The sequence below is a fragment of the Narcine bancroftii genome, chromosome 8 (assembly GCF_036971445.1).
Source record: "Narcine bancroftii isolate sNarBan1 chromosome 8, sNarBan1.hap1, whole genome shotgun sequence".
Classification (NCBI taxonomy): domain Eukaryota; kingdom Metazoa; phylum Chordata; class Chondrichthyes; order Torpediniformes; family Narcinidae; genus Narcine; species Narcine bancroftii.
The window spans coordinates 161481795-161495693 of NC_091476.1; the positions used below are offsets into that span (position 1 = coordinate 161481795).

General features: G+C 40.4%; 1 protein-coding gene across 6 annotated transcripts in view; it reads right to left on the reverse strand.

The window, feature by feature from the left end:
- lypla2 (lysophospholipase 2) overlaps positions 1–12218 on the reverse strand; it is a 28285-nt gene extending 16067 nt beyond the window's left edge. For 2 of the 6 annotated variants that reach the window (XM_069895719.1, XM_069895716.1), the window contains exons 1-2: positions 12103–12218; positions 865–958 (exon numbers count right to left, since the gene is read on the reverse strand). In XM_069895719.1, coding sequence (XP_069751820.1) covers positions 865–942 — 78 coding nt within the window. In that variant the 5' untranslated portion in view covers positions 943–958; positions 12103–12218. The other 4 variants (XM_069895721.1, XM_069895720.1, XM_069895717.1 and 1 more) reach the window with 3 other exon arrangements.
- Between the last annotated feature and the right edge of the window lie 1681 nt (positions 12219–13899).

A 13899-nucleotide genomic window follows, 5' to 3' on the forward strand; every position in this document is an offset into this window, starting at 1 on the left:
TTTTTGCCAAGTATTGAGGTTATTTTTCTCTAAAAATACTTGCTTTGATAAATGAGGCATACAGTAATCAAAATTTACCTGTTCAACTCTTCTTTATTCCTCCTTAAATTTCAATTTTAAAAACATTGCCCAAGAATCCGGAAAAAAAAAAAAAATCAGGAAATTCAGGCCGAATCCAATCCCCAAATCGTCCAGATTTTCAGACTTCTACTTTGGAATAGTGTTCAGATAAATAAATAGAGCTTCTTTTTTGTTTTTGAAGTTTGCAAGTCACACAGCAAGGACAAAGGAACTTCAGCCACCATATCAAACTGCCTATCTACATGAATTTGTTTATCTGCCTTAGCAACTCAAGTACATGATAGATGCTTCATCCATTTTGAGTGAGTATCTGCCTCCATAATCTCTTCAGATAGTGCATTCCTGACTCCAGTAATTTTCTATGTGAAAATAATCCCCCCTCAGATCTTTAACTCTCCCACCTAAAGCCTATGCATGTCATGGGAAAGAGAATTAAACCATCTTATCCAATCCCTTCTTATCACTGAAATATTCCAATGCAGATAACATCTTGTAGAAGCTCCTCTGCATCTTCCACATTGCAATCATATCCTTCCTATACTGAGATGACCTGAATGACTACACCTGGAATATTGTATGCCAAGTTCTAGCTTGAAGCTAAAAAGTTACACCAGCCATTGCCTATATTATTTTAATTAAGCCATAGGTTCTGAAGAAATGCTATAATGAAGATTTCTTCAAGGGATTCTGACAAACTATATTATAGATGTGTCTCAAAATTAGATTCCAGCAAACATTGCCACTATACAAATGATAGTCAAAGCTGGAGAACACATTCCTTACCACTGCTGTCTCCCGTTCAGTCCCAGGCACAATTGCAGCTTCGTCAAGCAGCGGCAATGACATGGTGTTACCACACATACATCAAATGGGATACCTACAGGGACACATACAAAAAATGTCAGCACAACCTTAGCTATGGTAGGTGCCTAGAATGCAATGCCAGGGACGCTGGTGGAGGTTAGCATAATAGGCTCTTAGATAAGCATATGGATGTAAGAAAAACAGAGAGTTATGGGTATGAGGTAGGTAAAGTTAGATTGTTGTATGTTGAGTAGGCTTACAAAACTTGGCACAACATTGTGGGGTGAAGGGCCTGTTCTATGCTGTAATGTTTGATTTTCTATAGCAAGAATATTATTTTGTAAAATAAATAATCAACCCTGATGTACAGGGTCAGAGACAGATGTTTACAAGGAACATGCCACTTATTCTGGTTTTGGACAAGTGCCATGTTATCCAATAAGAGAGAGAGAGAGAGAGAGAGAGTGTGTGTGTATGTGTTTTTCCTGCAGGTGAGGCAGAATTACCACTTATTGGTAGTGCAAAAAAAACTACTCAATGTACACATCTAAACAAATAAAGAAATGTAAACAAACTGACTGCAATACAGAGAGAAAAGAATCAATGAAATGCAAAAGAGTCCTTAAATTTGAGTTTGTTGTGTTTTTTTATTAAATCATGATATGTTAAACGTACAATAATAGTTACAATTTAGGAAGGACAAAATACATATATGATATTTTTAATGTATATTACAAAAACCACACTAAACTCCTACAACCACCCCCCCCCCACCCATCCCATTGAGTTTGTTGTTGAGGAGTCTGATAGTGGAGGGGTAGCAGCTATTCCTGAACTTGGTGGTGCAAATTGTTTGGCACCTTTTCTTCATTCCTTATTGTAGCAATGAGAAAAGACTGTGCTGGGTGATGCGGATCATTGATGATTGCTACTACTCTCCAACGGCAGAATTTCTTCTAGATTTTTTGTGACAATTAATTCTGATTCTGGATTTGGAGATGTTTCCAAGGGTGGGGAGGGTTTTTCCTGTGATGTCCTGGGCTGTGTCCACTACCTTTTGTAGAGATTTCCACTCAGAGGTATTGGTGTCCTCATACCTAACCATGATGCAGCTGGTCAGCACATTGTCCACTACACATCTGTAAAAATTTGCCTTGGTTTCCATTGTCATACCAAGCTTTCACAAACTCCATGGGAAGAAGAGGCCATGATGCCATTTGTGTGTTGGGTCCAGGAAAGATCCTTCAAGATAGTGACTCCCAACAACTTACTATCTGCTCACCCTCTCCAGCTCTAATCCCTCAATGATCATTGGATCGTCCACCTCTGGTTTTCTCTTCCTGAAGTCAACAATCAGCTCCTTAGTTTTGATGACATTGAGTGCAAGGTTGTTGATGGTGCACCATTCAGCCAAGTTTTCAATTTCCCTCCTGTACGCTGACTGATTGTCCCTTTTTATACAACCCTCTACCATGGTATCATCAGTGAATTTGTAGATGGCGTTGTTGTTGAACTGAGTCACACACTCATAGGTGTACAGTGAGAAGAGCAGGGGGCTAAGAACACAAAAATGTATTGCAATTACAATCAATTACACAAGGCAAAGGAAAAATTACAAATTGTCAAGATACGTATATAAAAGAGAGAAAGGTTAAAAAAAACTGCATTATAGAAGAAAAATTAATGTTCAATAATAAATAATGTGCTAAGTAAGAGTCCTTAAATGGGTTTCTGATTGAGTTTGTTGCTGGTCGAGGGATAGCAACCATTCCTGAACTTGGTGGTACGAGTCTATACCACTTTCCTGATGGCAGTATGGATCCTTGATGATTACTGCTGGTCTCCAACGGTAGTTTTCTTGATGGTGGGGACAGTTTTGCCTGTCATGTACTGTGCTGTGTCCATTACCTTTTGCAGTCTTTCCACACAGGTGACCCCATATCAGACCATGATGCAGTCAGTCAGCATACTTTCTACTGCACATCTACAGAAGTTTCCCAAGGTATTCAATGTCATTCCAAACCTGTGCAAACTCCTGAGGTGCTTTCTTCATGATGACATTAGTGTGTTGGGTCCAGGAGATGTCCTCTGAGTGACTTCAGGAATTTAAATTTGCTTACCCTCGCCAACTCGGATCCCCCAAACATCACTGTATTGTGCACCTCTGGTTTTCCTTTCCTGAAGTCTATAATCTGCTCCTTGGTTTTGGTGACATTGAAAACTTGGCTGAATGGTGTACTAGTAACAATCTCCCTCCTTTTTTCCTGAATCATTAGCCCTTTTTATACAGCTCACCACAGTGGTTGTGTCAGCAAATTGGTAGATGGTGTTGTTATCATACAGTTGTAGATGTACATTGAGTAGAGTGGGGTTAAGAACACAGTGCTGTGGTGCTCTAATACTGATAGAGATTGTGGAGAAAATGTTCTTACCAACCCTCACTAATTGTGATCTGAAAGGTGAGGAAATCTAGGATCTAATTACCCAGTGGGGTGTTTAGTCCCAGATTTTGGAATTTGCCTATCATCTTAACTGAGGTTTGAATTTAAGTAGCGATCATCGCAATTGGATCAGTTTTACCTTTTTTTAAATTTAGTGATAATATCTTATGCGCCATTTAATTACAAATCTAAATGAAACTCTTCCCAGTTAGGGATCAGGAGAGGCTAAGTGTTTTTCTAAAACGGAAGTTCCCAAATAGGGGAATAAGAACATATTTCCTTGAGCAGAGAGGTCACTAACTAGAAACCATATATTTACAGGCCCCAGAAAAATTAGAGGTGAAAATGAAAAATTGTTAACCACAGAACATCAGAAGCCCGGAATTCACAGGCTCAAAAGGTAGCAAGAATCAAACTCTTGGGGGGGGGGGGGGGGGGGGGGGGGCGTGGCGTGGCAAGATGGCGTAGAACCAAGACATGAGTTCTGTCTCTCCCTGGAAGGACTGATTAATACCAGAGTTATATAAACTGTTTAAAAGTTAAAAACTTAATTAGACGTATTATTAAGTGTTGGGGCTGCAAGAAATGAAGAAAGAAAAAGATCAGAAGCAGAAGAAATTAGTTATTAAAGTTGTTGGAAAAAGTGAAAAATCTTGGCCTACTGACCAGGAGATGCACCAGGATCAATTAGGTATGGAACCTAAGCGGCAGAGGAAGTCCCTGGATCAATTTGAAAGAAGATCGCTGTCTCTAGGGATTCGATCAATCAAAGATGGTGCCGACATCAGCCAGGACGTCCCTGGAAACAGCATCGTCAGCGTAGCTGGGGAGAGGGGTGAGCCGAGCAGGGTAGCACAGGGAAGCAACAATATATGGTTTCTAGTTAGTGGGTGCCGATGTGCCTGCTAGCGCTTGCTACTATGCAATGGGCCCAATGAGCATGCGCCCAACGTCGCGTTTCCCTGAAGTCCTGGATCAATTTCGGGCTGCGGGGGGACCTGCTCCACGTCGAGCTGAAGAAGTTGGCCCGACGTTGGATAGGGTTCAATGCGCAGCATGGTGACTAGAGAGGATATTTTGGTACCTGAAGATGAAGAAGAAGAACAAATTGAATATTTGGACGAAGAAGATCAAGAGTTATTGTTAATGACAGCTGAAGCAATGGAAGGTAGGCCCAGAACTACAAAAATGGCTTCTCCTTTTAAGTCTGCTACTTCACCTACTTCTAATCCTTCACCTGGACCTAATGTGGTTACAATGTTTGAGGAGTTAACAAAACAGAATGAAAATATTATGACTTGTATAACCACTGGTTTTCATAATGTTGATGAACAACTTGTGGATGTTAAAAAGTAAAATTTCAGATGTGCGTGGAGAAATTGCAGCTATGAAAGAAGATCTTAATAAATGTTTGATTGTGGTGGATGAAGTACAGGAAAGATGCAAGAATGTGGAAGATAGAATGGATCAAGTGGAAGAATCAGTATCTGGGTGGGATATGCAAAAGAATTTGTTTATGCAAAAAATTGATTCTTTGGAAAATCAAAGTTGAAGGAATAATGTAAAGATAGTTGGACTTCTGGAGGACTTTGAAGGTCAAGACCCTACGAAATTTTTTCGTAAATGGATTCCAGAAATATTAGGGGTGGAAGTGTTTCCTGATAGATTGGAATTGGATAGGGCTTATCAAGCGTTAAGAAGAAAACCTTTTCCAGGACAACCTCCAAGAGCAGTTTTAATTAGTTATTTAAGATATCAAGATCGGGAGTCGATTTTGCATCTTGCGGTGCAGAAAGCCCAAATTGATCAGAATCCAATAATGGTTCGAGGTAGTAGAGTTTTCTTTTACACGATTTGTCAGGAGGTTATACAGTGATGTAAGGAGTTTAATCAAGCCAAGTCGGTGTTGTGGAAGAAGGGTTAGAGGTCGGCATTTAGATATCCTGCTGTTCTGAAAGTGTTTTATGGGCCATCTCAATATCAATTTTTTGAGAAAGCTCAAGATGTTTTAACCTTTGCTAATTCTTTACCAGATAACTAGTTGAGTTTTGATCTTTCCAAGAAGCCAGCAGTCAATGTTTCTAAAGCCAAGAATGGAAATGGGAGTGAATTGCAGAAGATGGAGATGTTACAGCTGATTGATGTGGTGGAAGACATTATAAAGCAGTCTGGACAATAAGTTTATGATTTTTTTTCTATTTTCTTTTAGAAGTCTCGCCGGGGAGAGGTCGATGACCCACTGAATTCAAAGTAATCTGCCTCTAGTGGTATCGACCACACCCGGTCGACGAGTGGGTTTGCTTAGCAGTTTGGGAGGGAGGAGGGGAATTTTTGTGATTGTATTCGATTGTTAAGTTAGTAAGTGGGGGGGGGGGGGAGTTTTTGTTGTTTGTTTTTCCTTTTTTAGGGGATTTTTATTAGTTTAGAGGCGGAGCCAGTTTAATTGTAAGAGTAAATTTTGTTAAGTGCCACTCTATAGGTGATAATGAACAATTTGAATTTTGCGACATTTAATGTTAAGGGATTAAATCATCCGATAAAATGGAAATGTGTACTGGATTATATTAAAAAGTTGAGGGTGGATATAGTATTTTTGCAAGAAACTCACTTAACTGAGAAGGAACATTTGAAATTCAAAAGAGATTGGGTAGGACATGTGATTGCTTCATCTTTTAATTCTAAGACCAGAGGAGTAGCCATTTTGATAAATAAGAAAGTACCATTTATTTTGGATTCCTTTTTTGTTAATGCTGGTAGGATTTTTGTAAATTTTTTTCCGAAGCCTGGACTTTGATGAATGTTTATGCACTGAATGAGGATGATGAAGTATTTATTACAGATACTTTTTAAAATTTGAACCAATCAACTGGAAATATTTTAGTGGGAAGGGACTTTAATTGTTGTCTCGATCCTTTGTTGGATAAATCTCCAAAGACTTTGAAGAGAACTAAAATGGCAAAGAGAATTACTGAGGTAATGAAGGATTTAAATTTGGTGGAAATATGAAGAAAATTGAACCCTACTGAGAAAGATTACTCCTTTCATTCGGCACGGCATAATTCATTTTCTAGAATTGATTTATTTTTAGTTTCAGCTCATTTGCAAGGTAGATTTATACAAGCAGAGTATAAAAGTAGAACATTGTCTGATAACTCGTTGTTGGCTTCTTGTTTGGGCACTGAGAAGATAGCAAATACCTCCTCATTGTTGGAGATTGAATGAGATGTTATTAAAAAGATCTGAGTTTATTAAATAGATTAGGGAACAAATTATTTTTTATTTACAAATGAATCAAGATTCAGTACAAAGTAAATTTGTTTTATGAGATGCTTTAAAAGCATATTTGAGAGGTCAGATCATTAGATATACAGCTAGAGTTAAAAGACAATACTTGATTGAAAGTCAAAATTTGGAAAAAGAAATTGAAGAGTTAGAAGAAAAATTCTACTGAAGATAATAAGATCCATTTATCTAAATTAAAATTATGATATATATTGCAATCATATAAATATGAAAAAATGATTCAAAGATTGAAACAGCATTATTATGAGTTAGGTGAAAGGTTTTGGCTTGGCTATTAAAAATGGAACAAGCATCAAGAACAATTAATGCAATTAGGAAAGATTCAGAAATTACTTATAAACCTCAGGAAATTAATGAGGAATTTAAAAAATTTTATAACGAATTGTATACATCTGAAAGTAGACAAAATACTGTTAATGATTTAGATTATCCTTTTATGGAATTGAAATTAAAGGAAGCATTGCAATCAATGTTGAGAGGAAAGTCCCGGGGTGAAGATGGATTTAGAATCTTTTAAAGAATTTAATGATTTATTGTTTCTGGTTTATATGGAAGTTTTGAAGCAGGCAACTGAGATGGGTTCATTTCCAGAATCGTTTTCGAAGGCGTTGATGACTGTTATTCCAAAGAAAGATAGAGATCCATTAAAAGTGTCTTCTTATCGACCAATATCGTTATTAAATGTAGGTTATAAAATTGTTGCAAAAGTATTAGCCAACAGTTTGGCTAATTATTTTCCAAAATTAGTACATGTTGATCAAGCTGGACTTATAAAGGGTCGATACACAGTTGATAATGTCACTAAATTGATTTCTATAATTAATTCTGCTAGACAGCAAGCTAATCAACCAATGATAGTGCCATTAGATGCGGAAAAGGCTTTTGATAGGCTTGAGTGGAAATTTTTATTTAGGGTTTTAGAAAAATTTCGATTTGGACCGACTTTCACTACTTGGGTTAAAGCTTTATATACTAATCCTACAGCACAAATAATGATGAATGGTCTGATTTCATCGGCTTTTACCCTATCTCGATCAACTAGGCAAGGTTGTCCTCTTTTACCAGCGTTGTTTGCATTGGTAATAGAACTTTTAGCTCTAGCTGTTAGGCAAAATTTTGATACTAAAGGTATTAAAGTAGGTGAACAAGAATAGAAGATTAATTTGTTTGTTGATGATGTTTTAATATATCTAACATATCCTAAAGAATCTTTGAGGATGCTGCAAAATTTATTACATCAATATGGCATACTGTCAGGTTATAAGGTTAACTGGGAGAAGAGTGAAACATTGCCGATATCAAATTAGGATTATTTAGATTGTAGACATTACTAAATTTAAATGGTCTGATAAGATTAAATATTTAGGAGTTATTGTTAATAAAGATTATCAGGACTTATATATTTTGAATTATATGCCTTTGTTGAATAAGATTAAAACTGATTTACAGAAATGAAAAGATTTGCCATTAACTTTAATTGGGAGAGTAAATTGTAAATTGTATCCTCGTATACAATATCTTTTTAAATCTATTCCATGTGGGATTCCGAAGAAATTTTTTAAATAATTAAATAAAGTAATTTGATTATTTTTATGTAAGGGTAAATTATCTAGGGTCTCTATGCATAAATTAATGTGGCAGTATGAATGGGGAGGACTTCAATTACCAAATTTTCAAAATCATTATGAAGCAGCACAGTTGAAATTCATTAATAGGTTGTTTGATGTTCAACAATCTGGGCTAAAGTTGAGTTGGATCAAATTTTCGAAAAAAAGAGTCAATTTATTTATAAATAGAATCCTTTGTTGTTACAAAAATATAATTTACCAGTATTAAGACATATATTGGATATTTGGTCTAAGAAGGATCAGCTTACAGGTTCTAAAGGGAAAATTTCGATTAAATCACCGTTGTATTAGAATAAATTAATTCTATTTTCTTTAAATAGTCCTTATTTAAAAAATTGGAAATTGAAAGGAATTAGTATTATACAAGATTGTTTTGAGGTAGGTAAATTTTCTACATTTAATAGATTACAAGAGAAATTTGGTATTTCTGCAAATTCTATTTTAGCTTATAATCAAGTTCGAGATTTTTTGCAAATACAATTTGGTAAGGAATTAATTTTACCAAGTCAATCTAAGTTTGAGATTTTAATGGTTGGCAAGGACATGAAAGGATTTATATCAGATATGTAAAGTTGTTGCAAGCAAAGTTAGGATAGATAGGATAAAAGAGAAATGGGAGAAAGATTTAGATATTGAATTGTCTTGGGAGGAATGGTTAAATATGTGTATGGATAGTGTTACAAAATTAATTATAATTTTATTCATCAATTATATTTGACTCCTGGGAAGTTGAATAAATATGGATTTAGTCCAACAGATTTGTGTTTTAGATGTGGAGAAAAGACAGGTACTTTTGTGCATGGACATGTAAGAAAGTTAAACTTTTTTGGGGAAAAGTTATTAAATTTTTGAGAGATTTATTTACTATCGATTTGCAAATGAATTCAATGATGTGTTTATTGGGATATATAAATGCTGTTACTTTGGGATTGGTTGATAAGCCACAATTGGCATTTTTGCAGTTAGGGTTGGTGGTTGCAAGAAAATGTATAGTGATAACTTGGAAAAATGATGTGGAATAAACTTACAATTTGTGAAATAATTATTCTTTTTTTATTAAAAGGTGGAGTTTATATTTGGATTGTTTGTTTATTGATCTTAAGAGTTATGCAGAGTTGGCACATTGATTAATTAATTTTAAATGTATAATTTTTTAAGGTTCCGAGGGGTGAGGGAAGGAGTCAAGGTGATGTAGTTAGTAGAGGGAGGGAGGGGGGTGGGGGGTTATTATTATCACCATTATTATTTTTTATACTTTTCCTTCTTTTTTATATATCTGTATTTGCATCTTGTATTTTCTTTTTTTGTAATATCTTGTAAAATTTTTAAATAAAATTTTCAAAAAAAAAGAATCAAACTCTTCACATCTTCAGAATAACCCAGCGAGTGCTAGGATGGACTAATGACTGGAACATAAGGTTCGTCTAAATCAGCCATTCTCAACCTTTTCTCGGCCATCTCTCCCCTGCCCCCACCCCGATTGTGCTCAAAGTTTATGTGCCCCCTTCTGTGCGAAGCAGTCAAGTTTTGGTTTCTTCTGTACTTCTCTCCTATCGACTACCTAAAAAAATGAAAAATTTATTTTATACGAGGTGAAAGTAAGTCAAGGCTCTTACTCAAATGTGCTGACACCCCAGGGAGTTCGTAGGGCCCCATTGAGAATGGCTGGTTTAAATAGTTCTTTTTTGGCTAGCATAAGACAATTTTGGCAATTCCACAAAATCCCAAGGTATTGGACAATATCTTAATGCAAGACAAGTTGAGAGGTCCTGGGCAATCAGGGTAATGTAAGAGTCTTTCAACAGACACCTTATTTACTTTCTTTAGGACCATAAATGATAGTAACTAATATCCAATGAACATATGGCATCTAAGGACAATGGGAGAATTGTAAGCAGGGCTTGAACTGATCTCTGATATAAATATTTTGAAGTAGTATTTCAGGCTGGGGGTTGCATCTGACTGACCTTAGTGGTATTTAATTACATATCTACTTTGAAATGGCACCATCTAGTCTTCCAGAGTAGTAATGAGCAGAGAAAATTAACCTGTCTACATTAACATTATGTGTGCATCATTTTGATTGTACAGCAAAAATAAAAACACCCTGCTCAGCATGAGTAGAGGCCAGGGGTGAATTTGCAATACTCCCAACGTCATGACTCCACTCAATGAATTTAGAGTTTAAATTATTAGCAGATTTCCTCAAAATATACCATATGGAAAAAAATCTAGTGTCTTGATTACTATTCTTGTTAAAATATTAAAAAACTTCAAATGATAAAGGATGAGTACAGAAACTAAAAACAAAACCTTTTAACATCAAGTACATTATTTGAAAATTGCAGTGGATTACAGGTTTCACTAAAACAAAAATGATTTAAATATACAAAATGAGTTATAAATTCAGCACACTGGGAATCAATTCCACTGAACAAAGTACGAAATAAAAATGATCCGAATGACAAAGATTAGTCCCAGTTATACAGGCATTACAACTCAAGAGAGTTTCCAAATCATCTTGCTTGCAGAAGGGAGAGGCTGGGGGCTGTGGCAAATTGAAGAAATGGAGGCACAGGGAAGGGCCCTTGAGGAGGGAGAGGCTCACCTGGAGAGATGAATGGAGAGAAGGGAAAGGGAGAGGGGTGGCAGCACAGCAGGGGGGGGTCAGAGAGGGGGGTGGCATCGCAGGAGGGGGGGTCAGAGAGGGGGGTGGCGGCGCAGGAGGGGGGTGGCGGTGCAGGAGGGGGGTGGCGGCGCAGGAGGGGGGTGGCGGCGCAGGAGGGGGGTGGCGGCGCAGGAGGGGGGGTGGCGGCGCAGGAGGGGGGTGGCGGCGCAGGAGGGGGGTGGCGGCGCAGGAGGGGGGTGGCGGCGCAGGAGGGGGGTGGCGGCGCAGGAGGGGGGTGGCGGCGCAGGAGGGGGGTGGCGGCGCAGGAGGGGGGTGGCGGCGCAGGAGGGGGGGTGGCGGCGCAGGAGGGGGGTGGCGGCGCAGGAGGGGGGTGGCGGCGCAGGAGGGGGGTGGCGGCGCAGGAGGGGGGTGGCGGCGCAGGAGGGGGGTGGCGGCGCAGGAGGGGGGTGGCGGCGCAGGAGGGGGGTGGCGGCGCAGGAGGGGGGTGGCGGCGCAGGAGGGGGGTGGCGGCGCAGGAGGGGGGTGGCGGCGCAGGAGGGGGGTGGCGGCGCAGGAGGGGGGTGGCGGCGCAGGAGGGGGGTGGCGGCGCAGGAGGGGGGTGGCGGCGCAGGAGGGGGGTGGCGGCGCAGGAGGGGGGTGGCGGCGCAGGAAGGGGGGTGGCGGCGCAGGAAGGGGGGTCTGGGAGAGGTATGGTGGCACAGGAAGGGGGACTGGGGGGGATGGTGGCACAGGAAGGAGGGTAAGTGAGGGGAATGGCAGTACAAGAGTGGAGGTCAGTTTGGGGCATGGTGGTACAGGAGGCAGGTGGTCAGGGATGGGGTGATGGCACAATAGGGTGGGGGTCTGAGGGAGGGGATGGAAGCATGGGAGAGGGCAGGGGAGGAGGAGATTAAGCATAGGAAGGGCCAAGGGAGGAGTTTGAGTCATAGGAGGGGGCTCTGAGGGGAGTGGTGGAGGTACAGGAGGGGCCACAGGGGAGGAGGGGGGGGATGGAGGTCCAGGAGGGGGCCGTGGTTGGGGGTTCGGACGAGGGAAGAGGATTCGGATACACGAGGCACTCCCGGATGGGTCCCGAAACGTTCGTCGGATGGGGTCGGAGAAGCCGGAGGCGAAGCTTCCACATAACCTGCTTGGTTTCCTTGCGACGAAGGACCAAAAGATGCTGAGATCGTCATTCTCCTCCGAGAGATGCTGCATGAAACACGGCTCGACTTACCCTTCCGCGGTTAGAACATGCTCCTGTTGTCAAACGTGCAGCCTTCCCTACTGGCGAACGCCTTAGCTCATCCCTGGGCTGACGTCACCTCAACCCTTTTCCCTGGGCTGACGTCACCTCATCCCTTCCCTGGGCTGACGTCATCCCGTCCCTTCCCTGGGCTGACGTCGCCTCAACCCTTCCCTGGGCTGACGTCATCTCATCCCTTCCCTGGGCTGACGTCATCCCGTCCCTTCTCTGGGCTGACGTCGCCTCATCCCTTCCCTGGGCTGACGTCACCTCAACCCTTCCCTGGGTTGACATCACCTCATCCCTGGGCTGACGTCACTTCACTGTCACCAGTTCCACCTTCCTACTTGCTGAATTGACAGGAGAAATTGGGAATATGCCTCTAATTTTGTCCCTGAGCCTTTTCATGTATGTCTGGATACAATGCTAAAACAAAAGGTTACATTCTACATATAACTGAAAAAATGACCACAGTGCAACGTGGGTAGGTTTCTATGTAGCCATTTCTTACCTGCCATACCCGGTTCAGTATCTCACAGTAGGTGCTTTTAAGCTGCAGCCCCCGGGTAGCCCTCCTGCGACCAAGGTGTGATTAGTGGGGCAAAGGTGCCTCCAGCAACTTTTAAGCTGAGGGGGGATAGCCCCAGGAAATCGCCAACCCGACGATTTAAGGGGGATCCCGCCCGCCCCCGCGAGGACGCGGCAAGTGACGCGTCACACAACTAGTCTCCTCCATCCCCCCACCAGATGGTGAATCTTGATTTTTCTTTTAATTGTTGTGATCAAGATAAATTACTCGTCGAGAATCCAGCTGTGGTTGGAGTTGGGGCTGTGGAAAGTAATCAATGGCATCAACATATTTATTTCCATAGTCACATGCTGACCACGGTTTACTCTACTGGATGGAAAATCTGCTGCATTTGACCACTCTATCATAAACAGGTGTTTCACGTTCAACCAAAGTAGTTTGGGGAGATAAATTTGAGCTACACATTAAAAAAGTGATGTATGAACTGTTCCAAATATGTTCACATTATTTTTTTTGGATTTTCACTGTTAGTTAATATTACACTCTTTTCAAGAAACAATCAAACATTGGGAGGTGTGCAGAAGAAAAATACTTGAATGGTGCTAAGGATTAGGGATCCCATTCCAAAATGGCACAGTATGTAGTAGAGATGATCAAAACTTCAATGACCAGATTTGAGGGGCAGGGTCAATCATCACCTTCAGTGTGGAATTGAATGTTCTCCCTTTATGGCTATACAAGTTTCCACCAGAGTTGTTTCCTTTCCCCATTTTCCTAAGTTGTACTGTCCAAAAGGTTAAACAGTCATTATTAATTTCCTCTACGGCAGCTGGGTGGTCGGAGAATCAGAGTTGATGGGTATGTGAAGTGTGAATTGTGGAGGGTCATGGCACCTCTCTGCCTGGAACATAGTCAGAAGTCACTTCACCTGCCAATCAAGGTTGGTCTCTGCCCGCCTATTAGTGCACACCTGACCAATGGTCCCTTTAATCACTAAGTGATAATCTGGACTGGACCATCCAGATTATTGTACTAATAAAGTCCACCTTGTTTGTTCTTCAGTCCTTTTTAAAAATTTCATTTTTGTTTTTTTCCTTAAATATACATATCAAAATTTTCCATTTTCAAGTTATCTAAAACTTTTTCTTACAAAACACAACAGCCCCCCCACCCCAACTATAAATCTGTACACCATCAAGGCTTTGTTGGGTTAAAAAAGAAAGTCTTCATTGGGGAGATCACTTCGATTTTTTATAATA